The sequence below is a fragment of the Jaculus jaculus genome, chromosome 12 (genome assembly GCF_020740685.1).
Source record: "Jaculus jaculus isolate mJacJac1 chromosome 12, mJacJac1.mat.Y.cur, whole genome shotgun sequence".
NCBI classification, from domain to species: domain Eukaryota; kingdom Metazoa; phylum Chordata; class Mammalia; order Rodentia; family Dipodidae; genus Jaculus; species Jaculus jaculus.
The window spans coordinates 93,141,229-93,165,502 of NC_059113.1; the positions used below are offsets into that span (position 1 = coordinate 93,141,229).

At 47.3% G+C, this 24,274-nt stretch overlaps 1 protein-coding gene across 1 annotated transcript; it reads right to left on the reverse strand.

The window, feature by feature from the left end:
- Positions 1-11,774: 11,774 nt before the first annotated feature.
- Reeld1 (reeler domain containing 1) lies at positions 11,775-24,225 on the reverse strand. The gene is made up of 6 exons (XM_012948164.2): positions 24,018-24,225; positions 22,006-22,228; positions 16,394-16,591; positions 14,880-15,176; positions 14,117-14,180; positions 11,775-12,368 (listed from the first exon to the last, which is right to left on the reverse strand). Exons 1-6 carry the CDS (start codon positions 24,223-24,225, stop codon positions 11,775-11,777), a joined length of 1,584 nt encoding a protein of 527 aa, XP_012803618.2.
- Positions 24,226-24,274: the final 49 nt, after the last annotated feature.

The following is a 24,274-nucleotide window of genomic DNA, read 5'->3' on the forward strand; positions in this document are numbered from 1 at the left end:
CTGTACTGGCTACACTTGAGAATTACCTGGAAATCTATTGTTTTCTAAGATTTTATTTATTTATTTGCAAGGAGAGAGAGAATGAATCTGGATGTGCCAGGGCCTCTGGCTGCTGCAAACAAACTCCAGACGCATGTGACATCTTGTGCATCTGGCTTTACGTGGGCATCAAACTTGGGTTCCTAAACTTTGCAGGCAAGTGCCTTAACCACCGAATCTTTCCAGCCCTGGAATCTATTTTTAAAATATACACATGTGAAGCCAGGCATGGTGGCAGAGACTTTTAACCCCAGCACTTGGGAGGCAGAGGTAGGAGGATCACCATGAGTTCGAGGCCATCCTGAGACTACATAGTGAGTTCTAGGTCAGCCTGGGCTAGTGTGAAACCCTTCCTTGAAAAACCAAGATTCCCAAGATGTCAGATTTAGTTGCACTAGGACCTCAAGTTCAGGGTTTATATTGGAAGGATTTGGAGTGGGATGAGGAGAGCTCTGAGGGTCAGTGGAGTTTTTCTTTACAATGGTACACTTTATGAATCTTCCCCCTCATTAACTGAACATAACATCCTCCTACGTGTTGATCAGCTCTCTGTTCCTGTACCAAATACCTGAGAGACCCAGCAACTTAGAAAGAGGAGAATTTGCTGGGTGTGGTGGTGTACACCTTTAATCCCAGCACTCAGGAGGCCGAGGTAGGAGGATCACTGTGAGTGTGAGGCCAGCCTGAGACTACATAGTGAATTCCAAGTCAGCCTGAGATAGACCAAACCCTACCTCAAAAAAACAAATAACAAAAAAATAAAAAATAGGGCTGGAGAGATGGCTTAGTGGTTAAGCGCTTGCCTGTGAAGCCTAAGGACCCCGGTTCGAGGCTCGATTCCCCAGCACCCACGTTAGCCAGATGCACGAGGGGGCGCACGCATCTGGAATTCGTTTTCAGTGGCTGGAGGCCCTGGCGCGCCCATTCTCTCTCTCTCTCTTTTTCTCTCACTGTCTGTCACTATCAAATAAATAAATAACAATACCAAAAAATGAAAAATAAAATAAAAAATTTAAAAAAAGCAAAAGGAAAAGGAAAAAGAGGAGAGTTTGATTTTGGCTCACAGTTGTGGAGGTTTCGCCTAGAGTTCACTGGCCCACTGCTTCTGTCTGCATTGTGTCCACATCCAGTGGAGCAGAGCCAGCGCCCCCCCCCCCCCAGAGCTCCTGGGAAGCAACAAGTGAGAGGAAAGGAGTCTCACTATCCCCTTCAAGAGCACACCCCAGTAACCTAAGACCTCCCACTAGGCCCAGGTCTTTTTCCTTTTCTTCAAGGAGTGTGTGTGTGTGTGTGTGTGTGTGTGTGTGTGTGTTGTGCGCATGTGCGTACCTTTATGGGCATGTGTATGGAGGCATGTGGAGAACACAGACTGTCCTTCCTCCATCATTTATGCACATGTTTGCAACTGAGTCTCTCACTTCACCCACAGCTGGCATTTTTGAGATGAGCAAGCCCCTGCAGTTCCCTGATCTTTGTCCCCCACCACAGGGCTGGGGTTCCAGACTTATATGACTTTGCCCAACTTTTTAAGTGGGTGCTGGGGAATTGAACTCAGGTAGTCTCCAGCCTTTTTGGGACCTTGTGCTTATGTGGCAAGTACTCAAACAATGATCCATCTCTCCAGCCCCTCTTTTCATTTAAAAATAGTTTTTTGGGGCTGGAGAGATGGCTTAGCGGTTAAGCGCTTGCCTGTGAAGCCTAAGGACCCTGGTTCGAGGCTCGGTTTCCCAGGTCCCACGTTAGCCAGATGCACAAAGGGGCGCATGCGTCTGGAGTTCGTTTGCAGAGGCTGGAAGCCCTGGCACGCCCATTCTCTCTCTCTCTCTCCCTCTATCTGTCTTTCTCCCTGTGTCTGTCGCTCTCAAATAAATAAATAAATAAAAATTTTAAAAAATAGTTTTAAGATATTCTTTGTTTATTTGCAAGAAGAGAGAGAGAATGGGCAGTGCCAGGGCTTCATGTATTGCTAACAAACTCCAGATGAATGTGGCACTTTGTAGATCTGGCTTTTTGTGGATACTGGAGAGGATTGAACCAAGGCCGGAAGGCTTTGCAAGCAAGTGCCATTAACTGCTGATCCATCTCTCCAACCTTCGCCCTTGTTCCCTTTTTAAAAATTGTCATTGGGCTGGAGGGATTGCTTAATGGTTAAGGTGCTTGCCTGCAAAGCCAAAGGAGCCAGCTTCAATTCCTCAGGACCCACGTTAGCCAGATGCACATGGTAGCGCACATGTCTGGAGTTTATTTGCAGTGGCTGAAGGCCCTGGTGCACCAATTCTCCCTCTCTCTCTCTCTCTCCCTCTTTCTCTGTCAAATAAATAAATAAAAATTGTCATTGAATTTTTTCTTTTTTTTTTTTTTTTTGAGGTAGGTTCTCACTCTAGCTCAGGCTGACCTGCAGGAATTCACTATGTAGTCCCAGGGTGGCCTTGAATTCATAGTGATCCTCCTACCTCTGCCTCCCGAGTGCTGGGATTAAAGGTGTGTGCCACCACGCCTGGCTTCTTCATTGAGTTATTTTCAAGTAGAGAGAGATAGAAGAGAGACAGACAGAGAAATAATGGGGGCATCAGGGCCTCCAGCCACTTCAGACAAACTCCAGATACATGTGCCCCCTTGTGCATCTGGCTTTATGTGGATTCTGGGGAATCAAACCCAGGTCATTAGGCTTTACAGGCAAGTGCCTTAACCTCTAAGCCATCCCTAGGCCGCTTGTTTCTTTTCTGATGTGTGTGTGTGTGTGTGTGTGTGTGTGTGTGTGTGTGTATGATGTGCTATGACTTGTGTGTGTGCATGTTCATGTGTGTGAGCACAGGCATGGCCTGGCACATACGTGGAGGTCAGAGGACAGCTCTCATTTGAGTCAGGATCGCTTGCTCTCCTTGTTGGTCATTGCTTCATGCTCCAGGCTAGCTGGTGTGAGAGCTTTTGAGTAATTCTCTCTCCTCTCCTTTCTCACCCCACGCATGCCGGGAAGCCCATCACAGCTTCTGACTTTTTTTTTTAAATTTTGTTTATTTTTAATTTTTATTTATTTATTTGAGAGTGACAGATGGAGAGAGAAAGGCAGAGAGAGAGAGAATGGGTGCACCAGGGCCTCCAGCCACTGCACACGAACTCCAGACTCGTGCGCCCCCTTGTGCATCTGGCTAACGTGGGTCCTGGGGAATCGAGCCTCGAACCAGGGTCCTTAGGCTTCACAGGCAAGCGCTTAACCGCTAAGCCATCTTTCCAGCCCAGCTTCTGACTTTTTAATGTGGTGTCTGGGGATATGAACTTAAGCACTCATACTTGTAAGGCAAGTCCATGGCCCTGGCTTTTAAAGTGTCACTGCGTCCAATAGAAAGAACCAAGCTGAGCACCGAGCCCTTCACACATGAGCTTTTGCCGGGCATGCGAGACCCGAACTAGAGTGCCCTTTGTTTCAGGCTGAGGGCACGTAGCCAGCTTGCTTTTTCTTGCTTCTAGAATTTCACCGCCGCCTGATGTTTTACTTTTATCTACTCCATTTCCCACAAGAGGAGCTTTTGCCGCAGAAAGCTGGTCCTTGCCAATTGAGGTCAAGCAATCTGGATTTCAAAGATGTTCAATCTCTGCCTTCAACCTCCCTGGGCTCCTAATTGGCTGTCTTTGACTTTTTCTCTCATTATTACTGCCTCCTCTTTGTTACCTCACTGTAGCTTAGTTTTGTTTTTTGCGTTTTTTAGATAGCGGTGACCCATGAGTGGGAGCAGAGGACATTTCTCCTCCTAACCCCCTTCTTCCCTCATACTGTATGGCATATCTCTTGTTTTTACTCCCTTCACCAGTTTTTAAAATTGTTTTTCTAAATTTTTTTGTCTGTTTATTTTTATTTATTTGAGAGCAACAGGCAGAGAAAGAGGCAAAGACAGAGAGAGAGAGGAGAATGGGTGCGCCAGGGCCTCCAGCCTCTGCAAATGATCTCCAGATGCTTGCACCCCCTTGTGCATCTGCCTAACGTGGGTCCTGGGGAATCGAACCTCGAACCAGGGTCCTTAGGCTTCACAGGCAAGTGCTTAACCGCTAAGCCATCTCTCCAGCCCTAAAAATATTTTATTCATTCATGTTAGAGTGTGCGCATGTGTGTGTGTGTGTGTGTGAGAGAGAGAGAGAGAGAGAGAGAAGATGGGCATGCTGGAGGCAGCCACTGCAAACAAACTCCAGATATGTGTGACATCTTGCATATCTGGCTTATAGGAGTACTGGGGACTCAAACCTGGGTCCTTAGGCTTCACAGGCAAGTGCCTTAACCACCAAGCCATCTCTCTAGCCCTCCTTCATCCGTTCTCACTCCCCAATCTATCCTTTACCCACCCCAACTCCCTTCTTTACCTCTACATGCTTCTGCCGTGGGAACCCGAAGCGCTTGGAGAAGAAGCCTCTGGAGGTAGAAATTACATTTCAGGAAATTCCCACCCCCTTCACCTGTGTATGCTAGATAGCAGCTCTGCAAAATCTCCCACCAGCAAGCATTAATGAGAGGGGGAAAAAAAAGTGCTTGCTTATTTGTTTGTTTGTCTGTTTAATATGAACGCGAATCTGATATTCAGCCCCAGACAGTCTGAGCAAGCAGAACTCGGCTTCATCAGAGGGCCTGGGCTTACATATGCCCTACAAATAATAATAATAATAACATAATAGTACTAATGCTGGTGCTACAGTTGGAGCTTGAAATGATCAGTGACATTTCCCCGGATGAGGTTAAATAGTCTGGCTCATTTGCATAATAAAGATCAGAAGTCACTGCCTCCTACATCTCTCTCAGTGCCAGCTGCCGGGTGTCCTTGATTCAGGGACACCACAACCTAATGTACTTCCATATGCAGTCCTGAGCAGCAACTCTAATCTTTGCCTTGTATGTGAAATGTCAGCGCTTTTATTTTATTTTTTTTTGTTTTGGTCTGGGAGAACAACAAATTATGTTTCTAAATGAGAAGGTGCTGTCTGTAATGGATAGTATAATCTAAAATCGCAGAGGCAACATCTGTGACCGGTGGCGCTAACCTAGCAAGCTCTAGTCTATTTTTCCAACCTATCAGCTGATAGGAAAACAGCCCTTCAGATACAATAATTAATCATTAGGAGCTGGAGAGATGGCTTAGCGGTTAAGCGCTTGCCTGTGAAGCCTAAGGACCCCGGTTCGAGGCTCGGTTCCCCAGGTCCCACGTTAGCCAGATGCACAAGGGGGCGCACGCGTCTGGAGTTCGTTTGCAGAGGCTGGAAGCCCTGGCGCGCCCATTCTCTCTCTCTCCCTCTATCTGTCTTTCTCTCTGTGTCTGTCACTCTCAAATAAATAAATAAATATTTTAAAAAAATAATAATTAATCATTAGTCAACATGGATACCCCCATTGGTTTCCTTGCCTCTCAGACCTTGCTGCCTCTCCCATCTATAAATCAGGGAAACACATTCTTTAATATCCCATGGAATATATTTCCAGGCAGATACTTTCCTGTATGAACTAACAAAACACTTTGCAAAACAACATTTGTCATCCGTTGCGAGACAAAGATGTTCCCAAGGTGCTATTTGAAGGAAGGAAAAGATGGAGCCCAGAGAGAGGGAGGCGCTGAGTTCAAGACGGCAGCGGTCAAGCGCTGAGAGACATCTAGAATGTTTGCTAGGTCCTAGCACAAATATTGAACTTATTCATTCATTTCACAAATATGTAGTGATCACTTACTGTGCGCTAGGAAAAGCATGGCAGGAACTACATCCTGGAATGTAGCAGTGGACAAAACAATGTCCTGGCCTCTAGTCTGAGAAGAGGCAGAAAAGGAACAGACAGTAAGGAAGGCAAGAGTCAGGGAGAGGCTGGAGCTGGGTGCATATCTAGGGGCTGATAGCAGTGCTGGTCATAGGTGGAAGCCAGGAACAGGCCGTTCTGGAAGCCAGAGGACCTCGTCAGGCCCATCAGATGTTTAGATTTGATTCCGAGAGATGGAATATCATCAGAGACGTCAGAGAAAGCATAACATAAGCTAATGTCGGAGATATTTGAAGGTGACAGTCTTTCTGGCTGCTGTGAACAGGACAGGTGCCTCAAAATGCTCTTCTTTTTGCATTTAAAGAACAGCATAAGGCTGGAGGGATGGCTTAGCAGTTAAGGTGCTTGCCTGCAAAGGACCTCAGTTCGAGTCCCAAGCCAGATGCACAAGGTGGCTCATGCGTCTGGAGTTCATTTGCAGAAGACCCTGGCACACCCATTTCCTCCCCCCCCCCACACCCCTTTCTAGCTGTCAAATAAATAAATAAAAATAAAATATTTTTTAAAACGAAGAACAAGCCAGGCGTGGTGGCGCACGCCTTTAATCCCAGCACTCGGAAGGCGGAGGTAGGAGGATCACTGTGAGTTTGAGGCCAGCCGTGAGACTACTTGATGAAGTCCAGGTCAGCCTGAGCTAGAGTGAGACTCTACTTTGAAACCAAAAAAAAAAAAAAGAGCAGTGTAACCAAACCAAAGGATCCAGTCATTAGCCTTCCTTTTACCCTTAAGCTCCTCCTGTTATTCTCAACCAGAGATTGCTAACGCTGATTTTGCAATGCCTCAGAGCCAGACAGAGCAGAGAGTTCCAGATTATTTTAAGAATGGAAGCTGGGTGTGGTGGTGCACACCTTTAATCCCAGCACTCGGGAGGCAGGCAGAAGTAGGAGGATCGCCATGAGTTCGAGGCCACCCTGAGACTACATAGTGAATTCCAGGTCAGTCTGAGCCAGAGTGAGACCCTACCTTGAAAAACCAAAAAAAAAAAAAAAAAAAAAAAAAAGAATGGAGAAGTTCTCAAGTTTAATAAAGCAAGTTCATGCAAATGCATTTCTCTCGAATAAAAGGAATTCCCAGCCATGCCCCACTTGGAGGAGAAGGATAAGTCGAGATGAAACAAAATCAAAACATTCTCCATTCCAGAAAGTTTGATTAATAGCAGAAGTCCAGAGTAGAAAAAGTATTAGCCAGCATCTGTAATTTATTCATAAATTACCAACAGACAACTTTTCAAATAAAACATGACACTTGCTTTAATTTTTATTGGCTCGATGACTTATTTTTGGGGGGGTAATTAGAATTTTTTTTTTAAAAGACAACAAACAATGTAATAGCAAATGCAGACAGTCTCAGCTCAACCGAACGAGCTTTAACACTGCTGTGATTTACCAAAATTGTATCCATGGAGCAAAACTAATTGGAGATTCCAGAAATAGTCTCTGAATATAAAATGGTAAAGGCCCATCCTTACCCCTGAGCTGTGGTTATTAAATCAGCACAATAGTTGTAAAAACATTTGTTTAAAATAAAGACTTTTTTAGCAATTGTTTTTCTATTATTCCCCCTTAAATGTGTGTTTTGTCCCAAACCTCTTTTCTTCCAGGAAGAGGCTGGCAGAACAATTCTGTAGTTGTTCTTATAACACACACAGTTTTAAGCTGCTGCATTTTAGGTCCTTTTTTTTTTTTTAAATTATTTATTTATTTATTTGAGAGCGACAGACACAGAGAGAAAGACAGGTAGAGGGAGAGAGAGAGAATGGGCGCGCCAGGGCTTCTAGCCTCTGCAAACGAACTCCAGACGCGTGCGCCCCCTTGTGCATCTGGCTAACGTGGGACCTGGGGAACCGAGCCTTGAACCAGGGTCCTTAGGCTTCACAGGCAAGCGCTTAACCGCTAAGCCATCTCTCCAGCCCAGGTCCTTTTTTTTTTCAAAAATAATTTGGATAGCTTTGCACTTTATTTTGGGGGAGGGCCAGGGGGAAGTTTTTCGTTTTGTCTTGTTTTGTTTGAGATAGGGTCTTGCTGTAGCCCAGGCTGACCTGGACTCACTCTGTAGCTCCGGGCGGGACTTGAATTTGTGGAGATTTTCCTACCTCCATATCAGTGCTGATATTAAAACCATGGGCTGACACCTGGCTGAATTTTTTATTTGTTTGCTTGTTTTGGTTTGGGTTTTCCAGGTAGGGTCTCGCTATAGCCCAGGCTGACCTGGAACTCACTCTGTAGTCCCAGGCTGGCCTCAAACTCACAGCGATCCTCCTATCTCTAACCCCCCTCCCCCCCCCCCCCAGTGCTGGGGTTACAAACCAAACCATTGTGTGCTTTAGTGACCTCCTTCAGACTAAGTTAACACCTTTTCCTCACTTCCCTTTGGGCTTCTCTGAGCCAGGCGTTGAGAACCTTCAAGATCCTGGTAACCAAGGGGTTCTGTGTGGAGTATGGACTCCACCTGCCCTTGCCAAAAAAGGAATTTAACCAAAATATTTCAGCAAAAATATCCGTTCAGGGCAATATAGCCAGTTGCCATGACAACTGGTGTGGTAAGATCATCTCAAGTTGCCGGGGGGGTTGGGGCAGTCGTGGAGGCTGCAGGAAATCATCACTTTAGACATAACTAGTCATAATTAATAGTGAACAAGTTGTAATAGAAAGGGATGACTTTTTTTTTTTTTGAGCTAGGATCTTGCTCTAGCCCAAGCTGACCTGAAATTCACTGTTGTCTCCTGATGGCCTTGAACTCACAATGATCCGGTCTTCCAACCTCTGCTCTGCTCTGGGATTAAAGGCGTGTTTCACCACGCCCAGCAGGGATGACATTTTTTTGATGGTCACAGGATTTCGAGAAGTGGGTAAGATGTTGGGGTGATGGTGTACACCCATAAATCCATCACTAGAGAGGCAGAGGTGACAGGGGTCCGGGTCAGCTGCTCTAACGTAACTGGTGAGATCCAGTGTGAGGCCGTGTCTCCAAAAGAGTGGACAGTGGACCTGAAGGTGACACTTGAGTTCGTCCTCTGTCCTCCAGAGCATGTGCATGCGTGTGTAAGCTCCCTCATACATGTGTGCCCACCCACAACACACGCACACCACACACACACACATGTGCCCACACACATGCACCACACACACCCACGTGTGCCCACCCACATCACACATACACACGTGTGTGCCCACATATACCACACACACACCACACACACATGCAAACCATAAAGAAATCACAGGAAACCCAAATACTTCACACGTTCAATAACAGCCCAAGTGCAGTCAATAGGAGTGGCTGGTCACATGAAGGAGTTAACTATGCCAGTTGCAGCCCATTGCCAAGAAGAACAACAAAACCACCCCCAGCTTCACCCAGACCACTCCAGAATCATGAGAGAGAATAACTAGTTCTTGAGTGATGGTTCACACCTATAATCCTAGAACTCTGGAAGCTGAGGTAGGAGGAGGATTACCCTGAGTTTGAGGTCAGCCTGGGCTACCTACGTGATTTCCAGGTCGAGCCTGGTGTGCAGAGTAAGACACTAATCTCAAAAGAAAGAAAAAGAAACCAGTAGTGCTGGTGGCTGTTTTAAACTACTACATTTTGGAATACTTTGTTCTAGATCAAGAAAAAAAAAAATACAACAAAGCATTCTGTTTATATACATACACAACTCCTCTAGGACATGAAAATCTTGAAGGCATTTCATACCTGATGCCCTTGGCTCTGATGTGAAATGACCAGGTTAGCACATACCCCTAAATGGGGTACTTGATATTCATCTTGGGGTAGAAGAATGCTTTTTAGGGTGCTTGGGTGTATGGTAGGGGATATGTCGCCCCCATTGGGATACAGTATATTTGTTTCTTTTTTCTTTTTATTTACTTATTTGCAAGCAGAGAGAGATAGAGAGACAGACAAAGAGAGAAAATGGGCACGTCAGGGCCTCCAGCCACTGAAAAAGAACTCCAAACACACTTGTGCACGTGGCTTTACATGGGTACTGGGAATCGAACTGAGGTCATTAGGCTTTGCAGACAAGTGCTTAACCACGAATCCATCTCTCCAGCCTTACCTTTGTTTCTTTCCACATTATTCCTAGAATATGCTCACTGGTGAACGCATGAGTCACTTAGGCCTTCATGTACCTAATGACTGAAGCTGAGAAACAGCTCTGTCCAACCCAGGACCCAGAAGGGCAGAGTCTCCCACCCAATGCCCAAGGAGTGAAAGTTGGTTGGAAAGACAGCAGGAGGCTGTGGTGTCTTTCTTACAAACCCAATTTCCACAAAGTGTCTTTGTTTTGCGTGCAGGGACCACGAGGGCTTTATTCTCCTTGGGAAGTGACCCATCTTACTCCTCACGAAGTTCTTTGAGGGCTAAATGTCAAACGGTATGAGAAGTTTCTAGTATCCTTCTTCTAGGAGTTAGGTGGAATTGAACAAATAGCCTATCCAAACTGGTGCATATGTGGAGGGCGTTGTTTCATTATTATTGTTTTTATTATTCTTTTTTTGTTTGTTTGCTTGTTTTCGAGATAGGGTCTCACTCTAGGTCAGGCTGACCTGGAATTCACTATATAGTCTCAGGGTGGCCTTGAACTCACAGCAATCCTCCTACCTCTGACTCCCAACAGCTGGGATTAAAGGCGTGCGCCACCACGCCTGGCTGTTTCATTATTAAAATAGATGGTGACTCTGCAATCAGCTTGCCACTGGAAAGGTAGCTAATTCCAACGTGTTTTCTGACATCACTACCAGTTATACTGACAGCCGATAGAGTTGCGTCCTCACTGCTACATCAAGTAAGTGTCACAGAGTCTTGAGAACAGATCGCCTTCATCCAAGGTGCTTTCTTCCTCAAGTCTCCCGATAATGTAATAGCTGGTTCTTGAAAACCTACTGGTAATTTTGATGTTGTTGTTGTTTTGTTTTTCGAGGCAGGATCTCACTCTAGCCCGGGCTGACCTGGAATTCACTATGGAGTCTCAGGGTGGCCTCGAACTCATGGCAACCCTCCTACCTCTGCCTCCCGAGTGCTGGGATTAAAGGCGTGCGCCCCCAGGCCCGGCTTTTGCTTTTGCTTTTCGGCGTTTGTTTTTTCAGCCTGACCTTCGGCAAAAAGCAACATGCCCGTAAACTGTTAGGAAATGAAAGTTTTTCACCAAGTGGAAGTGGATGGGAAATCCCAGATCCCTTCGCACCCGATGGAGAGCCTTGTTTGTCCCGCTTGTGCTCCTGGCCTTGGGCTGCCTGTGCGTCCTTTCTGGAAGATGTGTTCCATGGAGCCCTCTCCAGCCGTCCTGGCTTGGAAGCAGTTTCCATGGTGGGCTGGCCTGTCTGCCGTACTTCCAAGAAGATGGACTACTCTTGCTTTCACCATTGAATCAGAGTTCAAACTAGCTTTGGAACTCTCCAGTTGTGCAAAGAAAAAGAACACTTCTTTGGAGATGGTATAGAGACGCAAAGCGAGGGATACAGCTCTTTTTCCTTACGAGAGCTACAAACCCATCATGGGTGTGTGTGTGTGTGTGTGTGTGTGTGTGTGTGTGTGTTTTCAAAGGGATAGAGGAGATGAGCCTGACACACCAAGGGGAACAGAATTTCTATTTCGGCGGGTTCCTTAAGGCAACAGAGGAAGCCAAGCGGCCACAGGAGTCTAGTTAATGAGAGGGTAATACAATATTCATTGTATTGGGTTTAACTCTTCAAACAGAACATCTAATTGCAAGAAGAAGAAAAAAATATAGAAGCCACATTACAGATGTTTGAACAACAAAGCTGGGAAGAAATCCCTCTGTTGATAAACCTGTCCTCTGCCCACTTCCTGCGCAGGCTGAGCACCGAAAGGAGGGGTGCCGAGTCCCGGGCCTCATCAGGAATTCTCGTTAACTCTACTTTGACTTAGATGCCAGTCTATAGGGCGTGCAGGTGCCACTGAGGAGTCCAGTCCAAGGCTCTCCTCAGAGGACCGTTTTCTTGCTCCCCACAGATGGAGTGGTACAGCCGTATTCTGCCTGGCCCGAGATAAAGCCACTGTCCCCAATCTTCTGGACGTGTTCCGTGGCCCCAGCATTGCTCCTGGAAAGGGCATCCGCGGTGGGTTCTCTGAAAGACACTTCCGTCCGCTTGTGGCAATACCGAGCATGTAGGTGGCAAAGGCCGGCAGCCAGGGCCATGCCCAGGGCAGCTGACAGTCCAAACAGGAGTCCCAGCTGGGGAGTCCAGGGCTCACTCTCCGAAGGGGCGCTGACTCCCTTGAGCCCTACGTCAGGCCTTAAGTTGGGCTTGCTTGGGCATCCTATGCCACCCTCACCAGTCTCCTCCCCCACTCTGCCTTCCTCGTGCTTTGACTCGGGTAAGAAGCTAGCTGAGGACCACAATGCCTCTGACGAGACCCTGGAAACGTCGGAGGTCTGCAGGTCAGAGACTGGGTTGGCTGCTGTAGCCCCGTTCTCAGTAAAAGCTTCAGGGGACCAGAGAAGTCGAGTCTTGGTAAGACGGACAGCATAGTGAGCAGGCCCCGCCGTGGACCTATTGGAGGCTGTCATCTCGCCCTAGAAAAGACAAAGAATAGGCCTGGGGAGATAGCCCAGTTATGAAAGTGCTTGCCTTGCATGCATGAAAGACCTGAGTTTGATCCCCAGAACCCATGCACAATAAATAGCCAGGCTTGGTGGCAGGCACTTGTAATTCCCAGCACTGCGAGGCAGAGATAGCTAGATCCCTTGGGAACATTGGCCAGCAAGTCAGGCCTACTTGGCAAGCGCCAGGCCAATGATAAACCCTATTCCAAGACAGGCAGATGGTGTCCAAGGGACCATACTCAGGGATGCCCTCTGGCCTCCACAGACATGCGTATGTTCATGCACACGCACACACACAAACATGAATACACACACGCACATTAAAAACAGATCACTCTCTTTCACTGTCTCTAATACGTAAATAAATAAAAATTGTTTGTTTGTTTGTTTGTTTTTTGGGAAAAGGACTACATAGATGGCTTAGCAGTTAAGGCACTTGCCTACAAAACCTAAGGAACTAGGTTCAATTCCCCAGAACCCATGTAAGCCAGATGCACATGGTGGCGCATGCATCTGGAGTCCATTTGCAGTGGCTGGAGGCCCTGGCATGCCCATTGTTTCCCTTACTTTCTCTCTTTCTCTTCTCTCTTAACTACATACATAAATAAATTAAAATATTTAAAAAAAAAAAACAGGTCAAAGGGGATCATGACCCCAATGCCTCTAAACTTGCAACTCACTCTGGTTCTTTCAGACTCTCAGGCAGTAGCTGAAAACCTTGCCTCTTGCTTGGCCCTAATAGGTCTCAGTAAAGTGCTCAAGTTGGTAACTATGCATTTGTTATTGAAAAGGATGAGCCACTCATGGAAACTCCACAGAAAGCACGTGAGCTACTTACAAGAATAACCTTGGGGTCCTTTAAGAGGCTTCCAAACCCAAATAGAGAATCACGTCATCCCTGGCCAAAAGCGGCAAGGGCATCTCTATGGATGGGGGTGGGGGCATTTAATCTTACTGTAAATTCCAATACAGTTAAGTAAGAACATTAGGGCTGGAGATATGGCTTAGTGGTTAAGGCACTTGCCCCTAAAGGCAAAGGACCCAGGTTCAATTCCTCAGGACCCACATAAGCCAGATGCACAAGATAGTGCATGTGTCTGAAGCTCATTTGCAGTGGCTGAAGGCCCTGGTGCATCCATTTTCTCTCTCTCTGTAATACATTAAATAATTTTTTTTTTTTTAGGTAGCTCAGGCTAACCTGGAGTTCACTATGTAGTCTCAGGGTGGCCTTGAACTCAAGGTGATCCTCCTACTTCTGCCTCCCAAGTGCTGGGACTAATGGTGTGTGCCATCATACCTGGAAATAATTTTATTAAAAATGAATATTATGTCACGTTTTATTCTGTGTACTGTGCAAGACTTCAAAGGAAGAGTGTATCAGTGGGCGTGTGTGTTTTATATTGGCCATTGATCTAACCACTGAGACAGCACATGGTGATTTGAGGCCAGTGTTTTGCAAGAGGAGGGAAAGGGAAGAGAAGAGAGGAATTATCAACCAAGGCTAAGTGGGAAAACAAATCACTAAAACCATCCATTTTCTACAATTGCCAATAATTTCAGAGACACTGGTTAGACTGCAAAGCTGGTATCGATTAGGACAGAGACACGGTGTGTATATCATGCCCTTCAAATGCTAGTGTAATAGCTTCATTCCCGGACTGGCACTTCACACTCAGGTGAGAATACCCTCCACAACCCCATTCCCAACCCACCCATACCTGCTCATCCTTAACCAAGGACAGGCAAGTTTCCAGCAAATTAAAGCTTGGGTTATCCTGAGTCCTAAAAGGAAGAATTGAAGGGTTTTGTGAGAAGGGTTCATAAAGTATTTGGGTCAAAAAGCAACGTCTCCTGACCACTGTTGCATATTTTGACAGAACCAGATTTTCTTGGAATTACTCCCGACTTTGGAATCAGGCTCCAAAGGAGAGATTCAGGGGATTGGTGAGTGAGGACAGGAGCAGAGAACTCACCAACTAGAGTCATTCCTTCAATATAACTTATATATTTTTATATTATACTATATGTATATAATATTAATGTATATGTTATTTAAATCTGAATTTAGTTTCCCTAAATAATGACCATACCCTAGGTCTTTTGACCAGTAGCCCTACTATCATCATGGTATTTAAGGCACTTAAGAACAGCCAAGATCAGGGCTGGAGAAATGGCTTAGCGGTTCAGGTACTTGCCTGCAAAGCCAAAGGATCCAGGTTCAATTCCCCAGGACCCACGTGAGCCAGATGCACAAGGTGGCTCATGCATCTGGAGTTTGTTTGCAGCAGCTGGAGGCCCTGGCATGCCCATTCCCTTTCTCTCTCTCTCTCTCCCTCCCTCTTTCTCTCTGATAAATAAATAAATAAGTAAATAAAATATTTTAAAAAAATGAATAGCCAAGATCAGGTTTTCATTAAATAGTCCCCCAAACAAATACCAGTGTTCAGCATTGTCCCATTCAGTAGCCCACCCCGTCATTACCTACGGTGTGTGCTTGGGCTGGAAGCAAAGCTCCTTTTCTCAAGGGCCACTAGCCTGTCTAACCGGTGGACATCCAGGGATGGTTCTAGGCTTGGGTTGTTGTCTCCATTGGCTGGCTGGCCATCGCAGTGTGCCGCAGGTGTGTATGAGGTTGACTGAGACAGAGTCTCTGTACCCCCGGACCACATTGCCGGCCAAAAACTGGCAGGAAGAGAATCTAGATTGCCTTCTTCCACAGATCCTGCAAGAGTAAAAGCAAAGACCCCCGAAAATGGTTGGAGAAGAGTGATGGGGGCACTGGGGGCCAAGCAGAGACCCGAAGACACCCCCAAAGAAGACAGGGGAGCCTTTCCTGTATTGGCCATGGGGCCACTTGCTGAGTTTCTTTTTTCATCTTTGCCAAAAATTACTTCTAGCTAGAATAAAAGTAGTTTTATAACACCCCGTGTTTAGCATTGTCCCAGCCAATGGCCCACCCCATCATTACCTATGGTGGGTTCTTGGGCCCACACCAGATAAACCAGGGGAAAACAGAGGTAAGATCGTAATCCCTTCTCCCAACGCATGAATCTCCAAGGCAGAGAAAACCAAGGAGATCCAAGATCCACCAGTAAGCTTGCCTACCCTAAGATGGGTCACTTCTGCCACGTCTGTCAAGGCCCCCAAGAATCTGTAGAGGAAGCCGGGACACAAATACTACTCCCCTGGCTAGCCTGACCAACAGCTTCAGAGAAATAGCCACAGACACTGAGGTTAATAAAAAACCATTGACTGGGCTGGAGAGATGAGATGGTCTATTGGTTAAGGCGCTTGCCTACAAAGCCAAAGGACCCAGGTTCGACTCCCCAGGACCCACATTAGCCAGACGCACAAGGGAACACATGTGTCTGGAGTTCATTTGCAGCAGCTGGAGGCCCTGGCATGTCCATTCTATTTCTCTCTCTCTCTCTCTCTCTCTCTACCTGCCTATTTCTGAGTGTCTCTCTCTCAAATAAATAAATTGAAAATAAAATATTAAAAAATGTAAAAAAAAAAAACATTGACTCAGGGGGCTGGAGAGATGGTTTAGCGGTTAAGGCATTTGCCTGCAAAGGCAAAGGACCCAGGTTCGATTCCCCAGGACCCACATTAGCCAGATGCACAAGGGGGCGCATGTGTCTGGAGTTTATTTGCAGTGGCTAGAGGCCCTGGGGTGCCTATTCTCTCCCCCCGCTTTCTCTGTCAAACAAATAAATAAAAATTATTAAAAACCCAGCTGAGCTATTGTACTGACTGGCACAGAGAGGGAGAAGTTATAGGCTATCTTCTGGTTTGGCAGCCACCCTGGGGTGCCCAAGTTGGGTTGCACCAGCAAAGTGTGTTTTCTGTGAAACATGAAGCCAGCGCTAGCCGGCCCCCGCCCCTCCCCACCTTCCCAGCAGGGGCGGCGGCAACAGTTAGTCAAGGAAGGTGCCCGTGGCTTGTTTTCAAGACCGGAGACAGGCAACAGGAAGCTGTCATTGGAAGTAGATCACTGTAAAACCATGAGGACAGCCAGGCTTGGGAACACAGAGGCTATACCTAGGATGGTTCCTTTAGTGGCATCCAGCCTCTGCCGAGGGGTTGGCATGCTGTGGAGGTCAGCAGGGTGACCTCTGTTATGTGTCTGCTGAGACACGATGGGTGATTCAATCCTTTCCCAGTAAACAAAATACGACTGGACTACGGATAATCTGTAGACACAGAAAAGGCAGAGTGACTCATGGATTGTGTTTCCCGGAGGTAAAACCCAGGACCCATCCCAATAGCAAGGAGAGAACACGCTAGAAGCCAAGCACCAAAAGAATAGATGAGCACAGCTAGAGAGAGGTTATTTTATTTCCCTGTGAGTGATTTCATTTTTCCATGTGTCTATCGAGGTGGGTGGGTGCATGAATGTGCAAATGTGTACATGCGTGTGTGCGTGTGTGCATGGTCAGGCCAGATGTTGACATCAAATGTCTTCCGCAGTTGCTCTCCACCTGTTTTTTCTTCTAAGATTTATTTTTTGGGGCTGGAGGGACGGCGTAGTGGTTAAGGCATTTGCCTGCAAAGGCAAAGGACCCAGGTCAAATTCCCCAGGACCTACATTAGCCAGATGCATAAGGAGGCACATGCGTCTGGGGTTCATTTGCAGTGGCTAGAGGCCCTGGCATGCCCATTTTCTCTCTCTCTCTTCCTCTTTCTCTGTCAAAGAAATAAATAAATAAAAATAAAATATTTTTTTAAAGATTTATTTTTATTTATTTGTATTTATTTATTAGAGACAGAGAGAGAGGGAGAGAAATAAGAGAGTGAGAATGGACATGTCAAGGCTTCCAGCCATTGCAAACAAACAAACTCCAGACCGCTAAGCCATCTCTCCAGCCCTCCTCCTTGGTTTTTGAGACAGAGAATCTGTCACTGAATCTGGAATGGAAGTTGAGAAAGAAGAGTGACTCTGAAGGAGGAAAGACATCAAGAGCAGATGAGAACTCAGGCCATGGAGGAGGCTGGGCGACCAACCTGGAAGCTGGCACCGGCAGGCATTTAGGGAACCTCTTGCCTCCACCACCCTCACACTGACATTTCAGGTACATTACCCCGGTCCAGCTTTTTATTTATTTTTTATTTTTTTGGTTTTTCTAGGTAGGGTCTCACTCTGGTCCAGGCTGACTTGGAATTCACTGTGTAAGTCTTAGGGTGGCCTTGAACTTTTGGTGATCCTCCTACCTCTGCCTCCTGAGTGCTGGGATTAAAGGTGTGTGCCACCACACCTGGCTCACCTGGTACAGCTTTTAAATGAGGGCTGGGTATTCCAATGCAGGGCCTCATACTTCTGTGACCAATATTTTACCAACTAAACCATCTTCCCAGCCACAACTTCATTCTTTTCAAAAACAAAAGCTTTGGATAGAGAGATGGTTTGGCAGTTAAGGCATTTGCCCACAAATCCAAAGGACCCAGGTTTGATTCTCCAGGTCACATGTAAGCCAGATGCACAAGGTGGCACATGCGTCTGGAGTTTGTTTGCAGCTGCTGAAGGCCCTGGTATGCACATTGTCTCTATATAACTGCCTCTCTCTGTCTCTCTCTTTCTCTCTCTCTCTCTCTCTCTCTCTCTCTCTCTCTCTCTCTCTCTCTCGTGTGTGTGTGTGTGAAATAAAATAAAAAACAGAAACTCCATAGCCACAGGTAATTACAGGCACTATACAAATCCTTCCTTCATTATGAAACCATCCTTCATATATATATTTAGTAAAAAATTTTCAGGCCAGGGACATGCTTTTAATCCCAGCACTCAGGAGGCAGAGGTAGGAGGATCACCGTTGAGTTCAAGGCCACCCTGAGACTACATAGTGAATTCCAGGTCAGCCTGAGCTAGAGTGAGACCCTACCTTGAAAAGCAAAAACAAAAACAACAGCAACAAAAATTCAGGCTGGATATAGTGGCACACACCTTTAATCCCAGCACTCAAGAGGCAGAGGTAGGAGGACCACTGTGAGTTCGAGGCTACCCTGAGACTACATAGTGAATTCCAGGTCAGCCTGGGCTAGCATGAGACCCTACAGAAAAAAAAAAAAATCATTTGGGGGCTTGGGATGGGGTAGAAACTTGCATAAACTGTGTGATATCTGGGATTGGACACTCCCCCCAAACAAAAGGCCAAACAAAACAATACAACCCTTCATTTTGATTAAAGAGTGTCTTCTTGAACTGTTTAGGCTTAAATAAAATGTTTAATCTTCAACATTTTTTACTAACCACTACTGCAAAACTGCCAACTACATTATTAAAGAATTCATGAACTGGTCTGGAGAGATGGCGTAGCTGTTAAGGCGTTTGCCTGCAAAGCCAAAGGACTCAGGTGAGATTCCCCTGGACCCACGTTAGCCAGATGCACAAGGGGGTGCACGTGTCTGGTGTTCATCTACAGTAGCTGGAGGCCCTGGGGTGCCCATTTTCTCTCTTCTCTCTCTCTCTCTCTCCCTCTCCCTCTTTCTCTGTCAAATAAATAAATAAAACAAAATAAAATAATTTTTAAAAAGAATTCATTAACTGAGCATGGTGACTCACACCTATGAACCTGTCATGCAGAAGTTAAAGGCAGGAGGATTGCCATGAGTTCAAGTCCAGCCTGGGATATATAGTGAGACCCTGTATCAAAAAAATAAATAACAAAATTGGAGCTGGAGAGATAATTCAGCAGTTATAGGCTCTTGCTTGCAAAGCCTAATGACCCAGGTTCAATTCCCCAGAACCCACATAAAGGTAATACACAAAGTGACACGTGCATCTGGAGTTTGTTTGCAGTGGCTAGAGGCTCCAAAGTCTCCATTCTTTCAGTCTTTTCTCCCTCTTTCTCTCTCTGCTTACAAATAAACAAATAAAAGAATATACCAGTGAAGCCATCTGCTCCTGGTCTTTAAAAAAAAAATAACAAAATTGTATGATTCTACTCTAAGTACAGATTTTTATGGAAGATTAGAGAGAAATCATTACTACTCTGAACGGGATTTTGAATGCATAATGCCTTTCCTCAGCATGAATCACTTTCTCAAACACTATGGCATTTATCCTCCCAACACTGTCTCTGAGGTAGGGATTACTGCCTCACTGGCAGCTTTCAAGAGGGCAGCCATGACAACGTGAGGAATGTGACTAAGATCACCCAGAGATTCAGGGGACAGGAAGAGCCACATGGCTTCCAGGTGCAGTGGAGGTAACGTGGGCAGGAACGATTTAGGGAGACTTAGGGATGACCAAGTGACTTTGGTCCTTTTTTTTTTTTTTTTTTTTAATCTGTCCCGGTGAAAAATAACAACTGCTGAACTCCTTCCTAAGCAGCACATAGGAGCTAGGATGATAAATCATAAACTAGAAATGGAAGGGCTTTGAGAAAGAAGAAGGACTGTGGCCAGGCGTGGTGGGGCACAACTTTGGTTCAGCACTGAGCAGGCAGAGGTAGGAGGATTGCAGTGAGTTTGAAGCCAGAGTGAATTCCAGGTCAGCCGGGGCTGGAGTAAGACCCTACAAAAAATAATCATAATAAAATAAAATGGGGGGGGGGGGCCTGGAGAAATGGCTTAGCTGTTAAGGTGTTTGCCTGTGAAGCCTTAGGACCTTTGTTCCATTTCTCAGGACCCACGTTAGCCAGATGCCCACGCGTCTGGAGTTCACTTGCAGTGGCTGGAGGCCCTGGCACACCCATTCTCTCTCTATCTGCCTCTCTCTCTCTCTCTCTCTCAACTGAAGAATAAAAGATACAATAAAATAAAGGAGGCTAACTGTGAAGGAGGAAAGACTTTAAGAGAAGATGAGAGTTCAAGCCATGGAAGAGGCTGGGCTACCAACCCGGAAGCTGGCACCAAGTGGGGCAAATCAGCACTCACAAGTACCCAGCGTTTCTGTGGGCAGCGTTCATAGATCCTGGGGCCCGAGAGGGCAGGTGGTGTGGTGTGGTCTTCCAGCTTCTCGTCTCAGATTTCCCACAAAGTAGGGAAAAGAAACTAAGGAACACTCGCTCTCTTTTCATGGAAGAAAAAAAAGAAATCTCTTTCCTGGTAAATGCAAATACTGGAAAGAATGACAAAGCCAACATCTCTTTCTGAGCAGCCGTGTTTGGCAGCACCGTCCTAAGTACATGTCTGCTGCTGCTCCGAGCCCAGGGTGCTGACGTGACACCCGCCCAAGTACCGCGCCCGCACGCTCTTTCATCCTCAGCAACGCCTGTGGGGTGGTGTTGTCATCATACACCCCCTGTCTTGTTGACTTTCTTTTGCAGATGGGGGTCTCACTGTGTTGTGCTAGCGGCCCAAACTCCTGGTCTCCAGCGATCCTCCTATCTCAGCCTTCTGAGTAGCTGGAACCACAGGAATATGCGGCCCGGAGAAGTCTAGCTTTCTCTCCCCTCCCCCCTGCCCCTCCCCTCCTCACCCCACTCCACTCCTCTTCTCTCTTCTCCTCCCCTCCCCTCCCGTCTCCTTCCCTCCTCTCCCCTCCTCCCTCCCCTCTCCTCTATTCTCCTCCCCTCCCCTCCTCTTCCCCTCCCCTCCCCTCCCCTTCCCCCCCTTCTCTCTTACCCTCTCCTCCTCTCCCCTCCCCTCTCCTCCTCTCTCCTCTCCCCTCCCCTTCCCCTCCCCTCTCCTCTCTTACCCTCTCCTCCTCTCCCCTCCCCTCTCCTCCCCCCTCCTCTCCCCTCCCCTCCCCTTCTCCTCCCCTCTCCTCTCTTACCCTCTCCTCCTCTCCCCTCCCCTCTCCTCCTCCCTCCCCTCCCCTTCCCCTCCCCTCCCCTCTCCTCTCTTACCCTCTCCTCCTCTCCCCTCCCCTCTCCTCCTCCCTCCTCTCCCCTTCCCCTCCCCTCCCCTCTCCTCTCTTACCCTCTCCTCCTCTCCCCTCCCCTCTCCTCCCCCCTCCTCTCCCCTCCCCTTCCCCTCCCCTCTCCTCTCTTACCCTCTCCTCCTCTCCCCTCCCCTCTCCTCCTCCCTCCTCTCCCCTCCCCTTCCCCTCCCCTCCCCTCTCCTCTCTTACCCTCTCCTCCTCTCCCCTCCCCTCTCCTCCTCCCTCCTCTCCCCTCCCTTTCCCCTCCCCTCTCCTCCCCTCCCCTCCCCTGTCTCCTCTCCTCCCCTCCCCTCCCCTCCCCTCCCCTCCTCTCCTCTCTTCCCCTCCCCTCTCCTCCCCTCCCCTCCTCTCCTCTCTTCCCCTCCCCTCTCCTCCCCTCCCCTCCTCTCCTCTCTTCCCCTCCCCTCTCCTCCCCTCCCCTCCTCTCCTCTCTTCCCCTCCCCTCTCCTCCCCTCCCCTCCTCTCCTCTCTTCCCGTCCCCTCTCCTCCCCTCTCCTCTCTTCTCTTCTCAGTCTCTCTCCTACCAGCTCTCTTGTTCTTGGGTCATAATTTTGCCGTTGTGGGCAGAAGGCGACATCACCACCAGAGCTGTGGGTAACCGCAAGAGGAAGGCTTGGGGCAGCACTGTGCTATAGCTGTTCTCTGCATCTGGCCTCTCGCGTGCCCACCAGCCACAGGGACCCTGTCCCAAGACCCCCACAGCTCCGCAGAGACAGGATCCGAGGGAGGGGAGAGAGCGCCTGTGACGTGGGCTCGGTCACCAAGGGGCAGCCCGCGCTGGCTTACAGGAATCGGATGTCCCCCGCAGGCTGGGCCGGGGCTTTCCACACAAAGGAGAGGTTCCTCTTCAGGGACTTGTCGGAGTGAGTGACCGTGTCCGCCTCTTCAGCACAAGCCATCAGTTTGCAGCGGGGAGGAACGAAGACAAAAGTGCCAGCGATCTGGCCACCGGACACCGCCCGCGCCTGCAGCAGGAACCCCATGAAGTCGCGGCTGCTCCTCACAGACACTGCAAGGGACGGAAGGCGCCCTTGGAGAGGGGCGCTGGCCACAGCTCCAGCTGCTCGTTTTACAGGGGCACTGTCAAAACTAAAAGCTCAACCTGTCCCCTCCCTGCAAGAGGGAGCTGTTCATTAGTGGCCAGAAAAAGATGAAGTCTTATTTCATGTCCAGATAAATTCCCTTTGAATCCAGGTTACATAACAATGCCATACAAAAACCTAGAAACATTGTTTTCCCCTTTAGGAATGCCTCCTTAAGCAAAGGCCAGGTGCCATATTATTTTTTTCTTTTTTTTAATTTTTTTTGTTTTTATTTATTTATTAGAGATAGAGAGAGAGAGAGAGAGGGGGGGGGGGGAGAGAGAGAGAGAGGGAGAGAGAGAGAGAGAGGGAGAGAGAGAGAGAGAGAGAGAGAGAGAGAATGGGCGCACCAGGGCTTCCAGCCACTGCAAAAGAACTCCAGACGCGTGCGCCCCCTTGTGCATCTGGCTAACGTGGGTCCTGGGGAACCGAGCCTTGAACCAGGGTCCTTAGGCTTCACAGGCAAGCGCTTAACGGCTAAGCCATCTCTCCAGCCCCCAGGTGCCATATTATTAAGGTGAGTCTGCAAGAGATTGACCGCCAAAATGATGAAAAATAAAACTCAATCATAATTTTAAAAGAGATGATAACTAAGATACTAGGTGACACTTTTATATTAATCAATTCTAATAACATGTTTGGCTAAAGCCAGGATGCAGAGGACCACAGGAAAACAAGGGTACTCGCTCACCAATGCTGGAGCTACAGACCATGTAACTTTCTGGGGACAGCCTGACTACATCTTCCATACTTAAAATGCAGTCTTGGGCTGACGGGATGGCTTGGCAGTTAAGGCGTTGGCCTGTGAAGCCAAAGAACCCAGGTTCGATTCCCCAGGACCCACATCAGCCAAATGCACAAAGAGGTGCACTTGTCTGGAGTTCTGCAGTGGCTGGAGGCCTCTCTCTCTCTCTCTGTGTCTGTCTGTCTTTCTCTGTCAAATAAATAAATAAATAAAAATAAAATATTTTAAAATGCAGCTTCTTCTGATACATGCCACAGCATCTGTGGACCCTGAAAATAAATTGGGTGAGATAAGACAGAGGCAAAATAGGCCATATTATGTGATTTTATATGAGATTGCCTAGACAAAGCAAATTGATAGAGACAGAAAAGAAGAATGAGTGGTTATCAGAAACTATTCTTGTTTATTCACTTATTTATGCTGGAGACGGAACCCAGCGCCTGGTTTCAGGCTAAGCAGGCAGTACGCTACTGAGCCCTGTGTTTTGGTTTTAATTTTTTACTATGCATTTTTAATATAGCATGATGGGATGGTATCCATAGTGAAATGGTTACTATACTTAAGGAAATGAACATAGTCACCTCATGGATGTATTCATGGCTACATGAATTTTATTTATTTATTTTTTAGTTTTAAGTAATGAGACAAGAGTATATTTTTACACACACACCAGATACATAAAGGTTGTTCAGAAGAAACGCTATCAATAATAAGATATATGTATGTAGTACAGATATAACAAACCAATCTTTTGTACCTTTGTCACTTGTGTTCTCTTGTAAAGAGTACTGTCAAGTAGAGATATTAGTTACCATGTGACTTTCTTCACAAAAGTTTCATGCTTAATCTTGGTCCAATCTTGTCTCCGTAGGACTAAGCCACATTCTAATTCAGGAAGCTCCTGTTGGGTACAAACACAATCTGGCGCATTTCAGGGACTCTGCGCTTCTCTAAGACTGTCACGCACATACCTGGAATCTTATCACCCGGTGAATAGGAAGGCCTGCTGGAGTGGACAGCGACGTGGTGGGTGCTGGGGTCCTGGGGCTGGGCTTGGATGTGCCTTGGCCGCATGTCCTCACAGGCCATAGCACTGGCCCCATGGGAGAAGGCATATGAGCAGGAAGCCAGGCACAGGGTGGTACAAGCCCACCTTGCAGAGGTGGCCAGGACTCTCATTTTGCCCTTTCCTGCATCACAGAGAACAATGGCTTCAGTCCACTGGCTA

Coding starts and splice junctions, on each gene's coding strand:
- Reeld1 (XM_012948164.2), bottom strand. CDS start 24,225: ATGAGAGTCCTGGCCACCTCTGCAAGGTGGGCTTGTACCACCCTGTGC. Junction 22,229..24,017: donor ACCGGGTGATAAGATTCCAG/GTATGTGCGTGA, acceptor CGTCCCTTGCAG/TGTCTGTGAGGAGCAGCCGC. Junction 16,592..22,005: donor GCGGGGGACATCCGATTCCT/GTAAGCCAGCGC, acceptor CTGTGTCTACAG/ATTATCCGTAGTCCAGTCGT.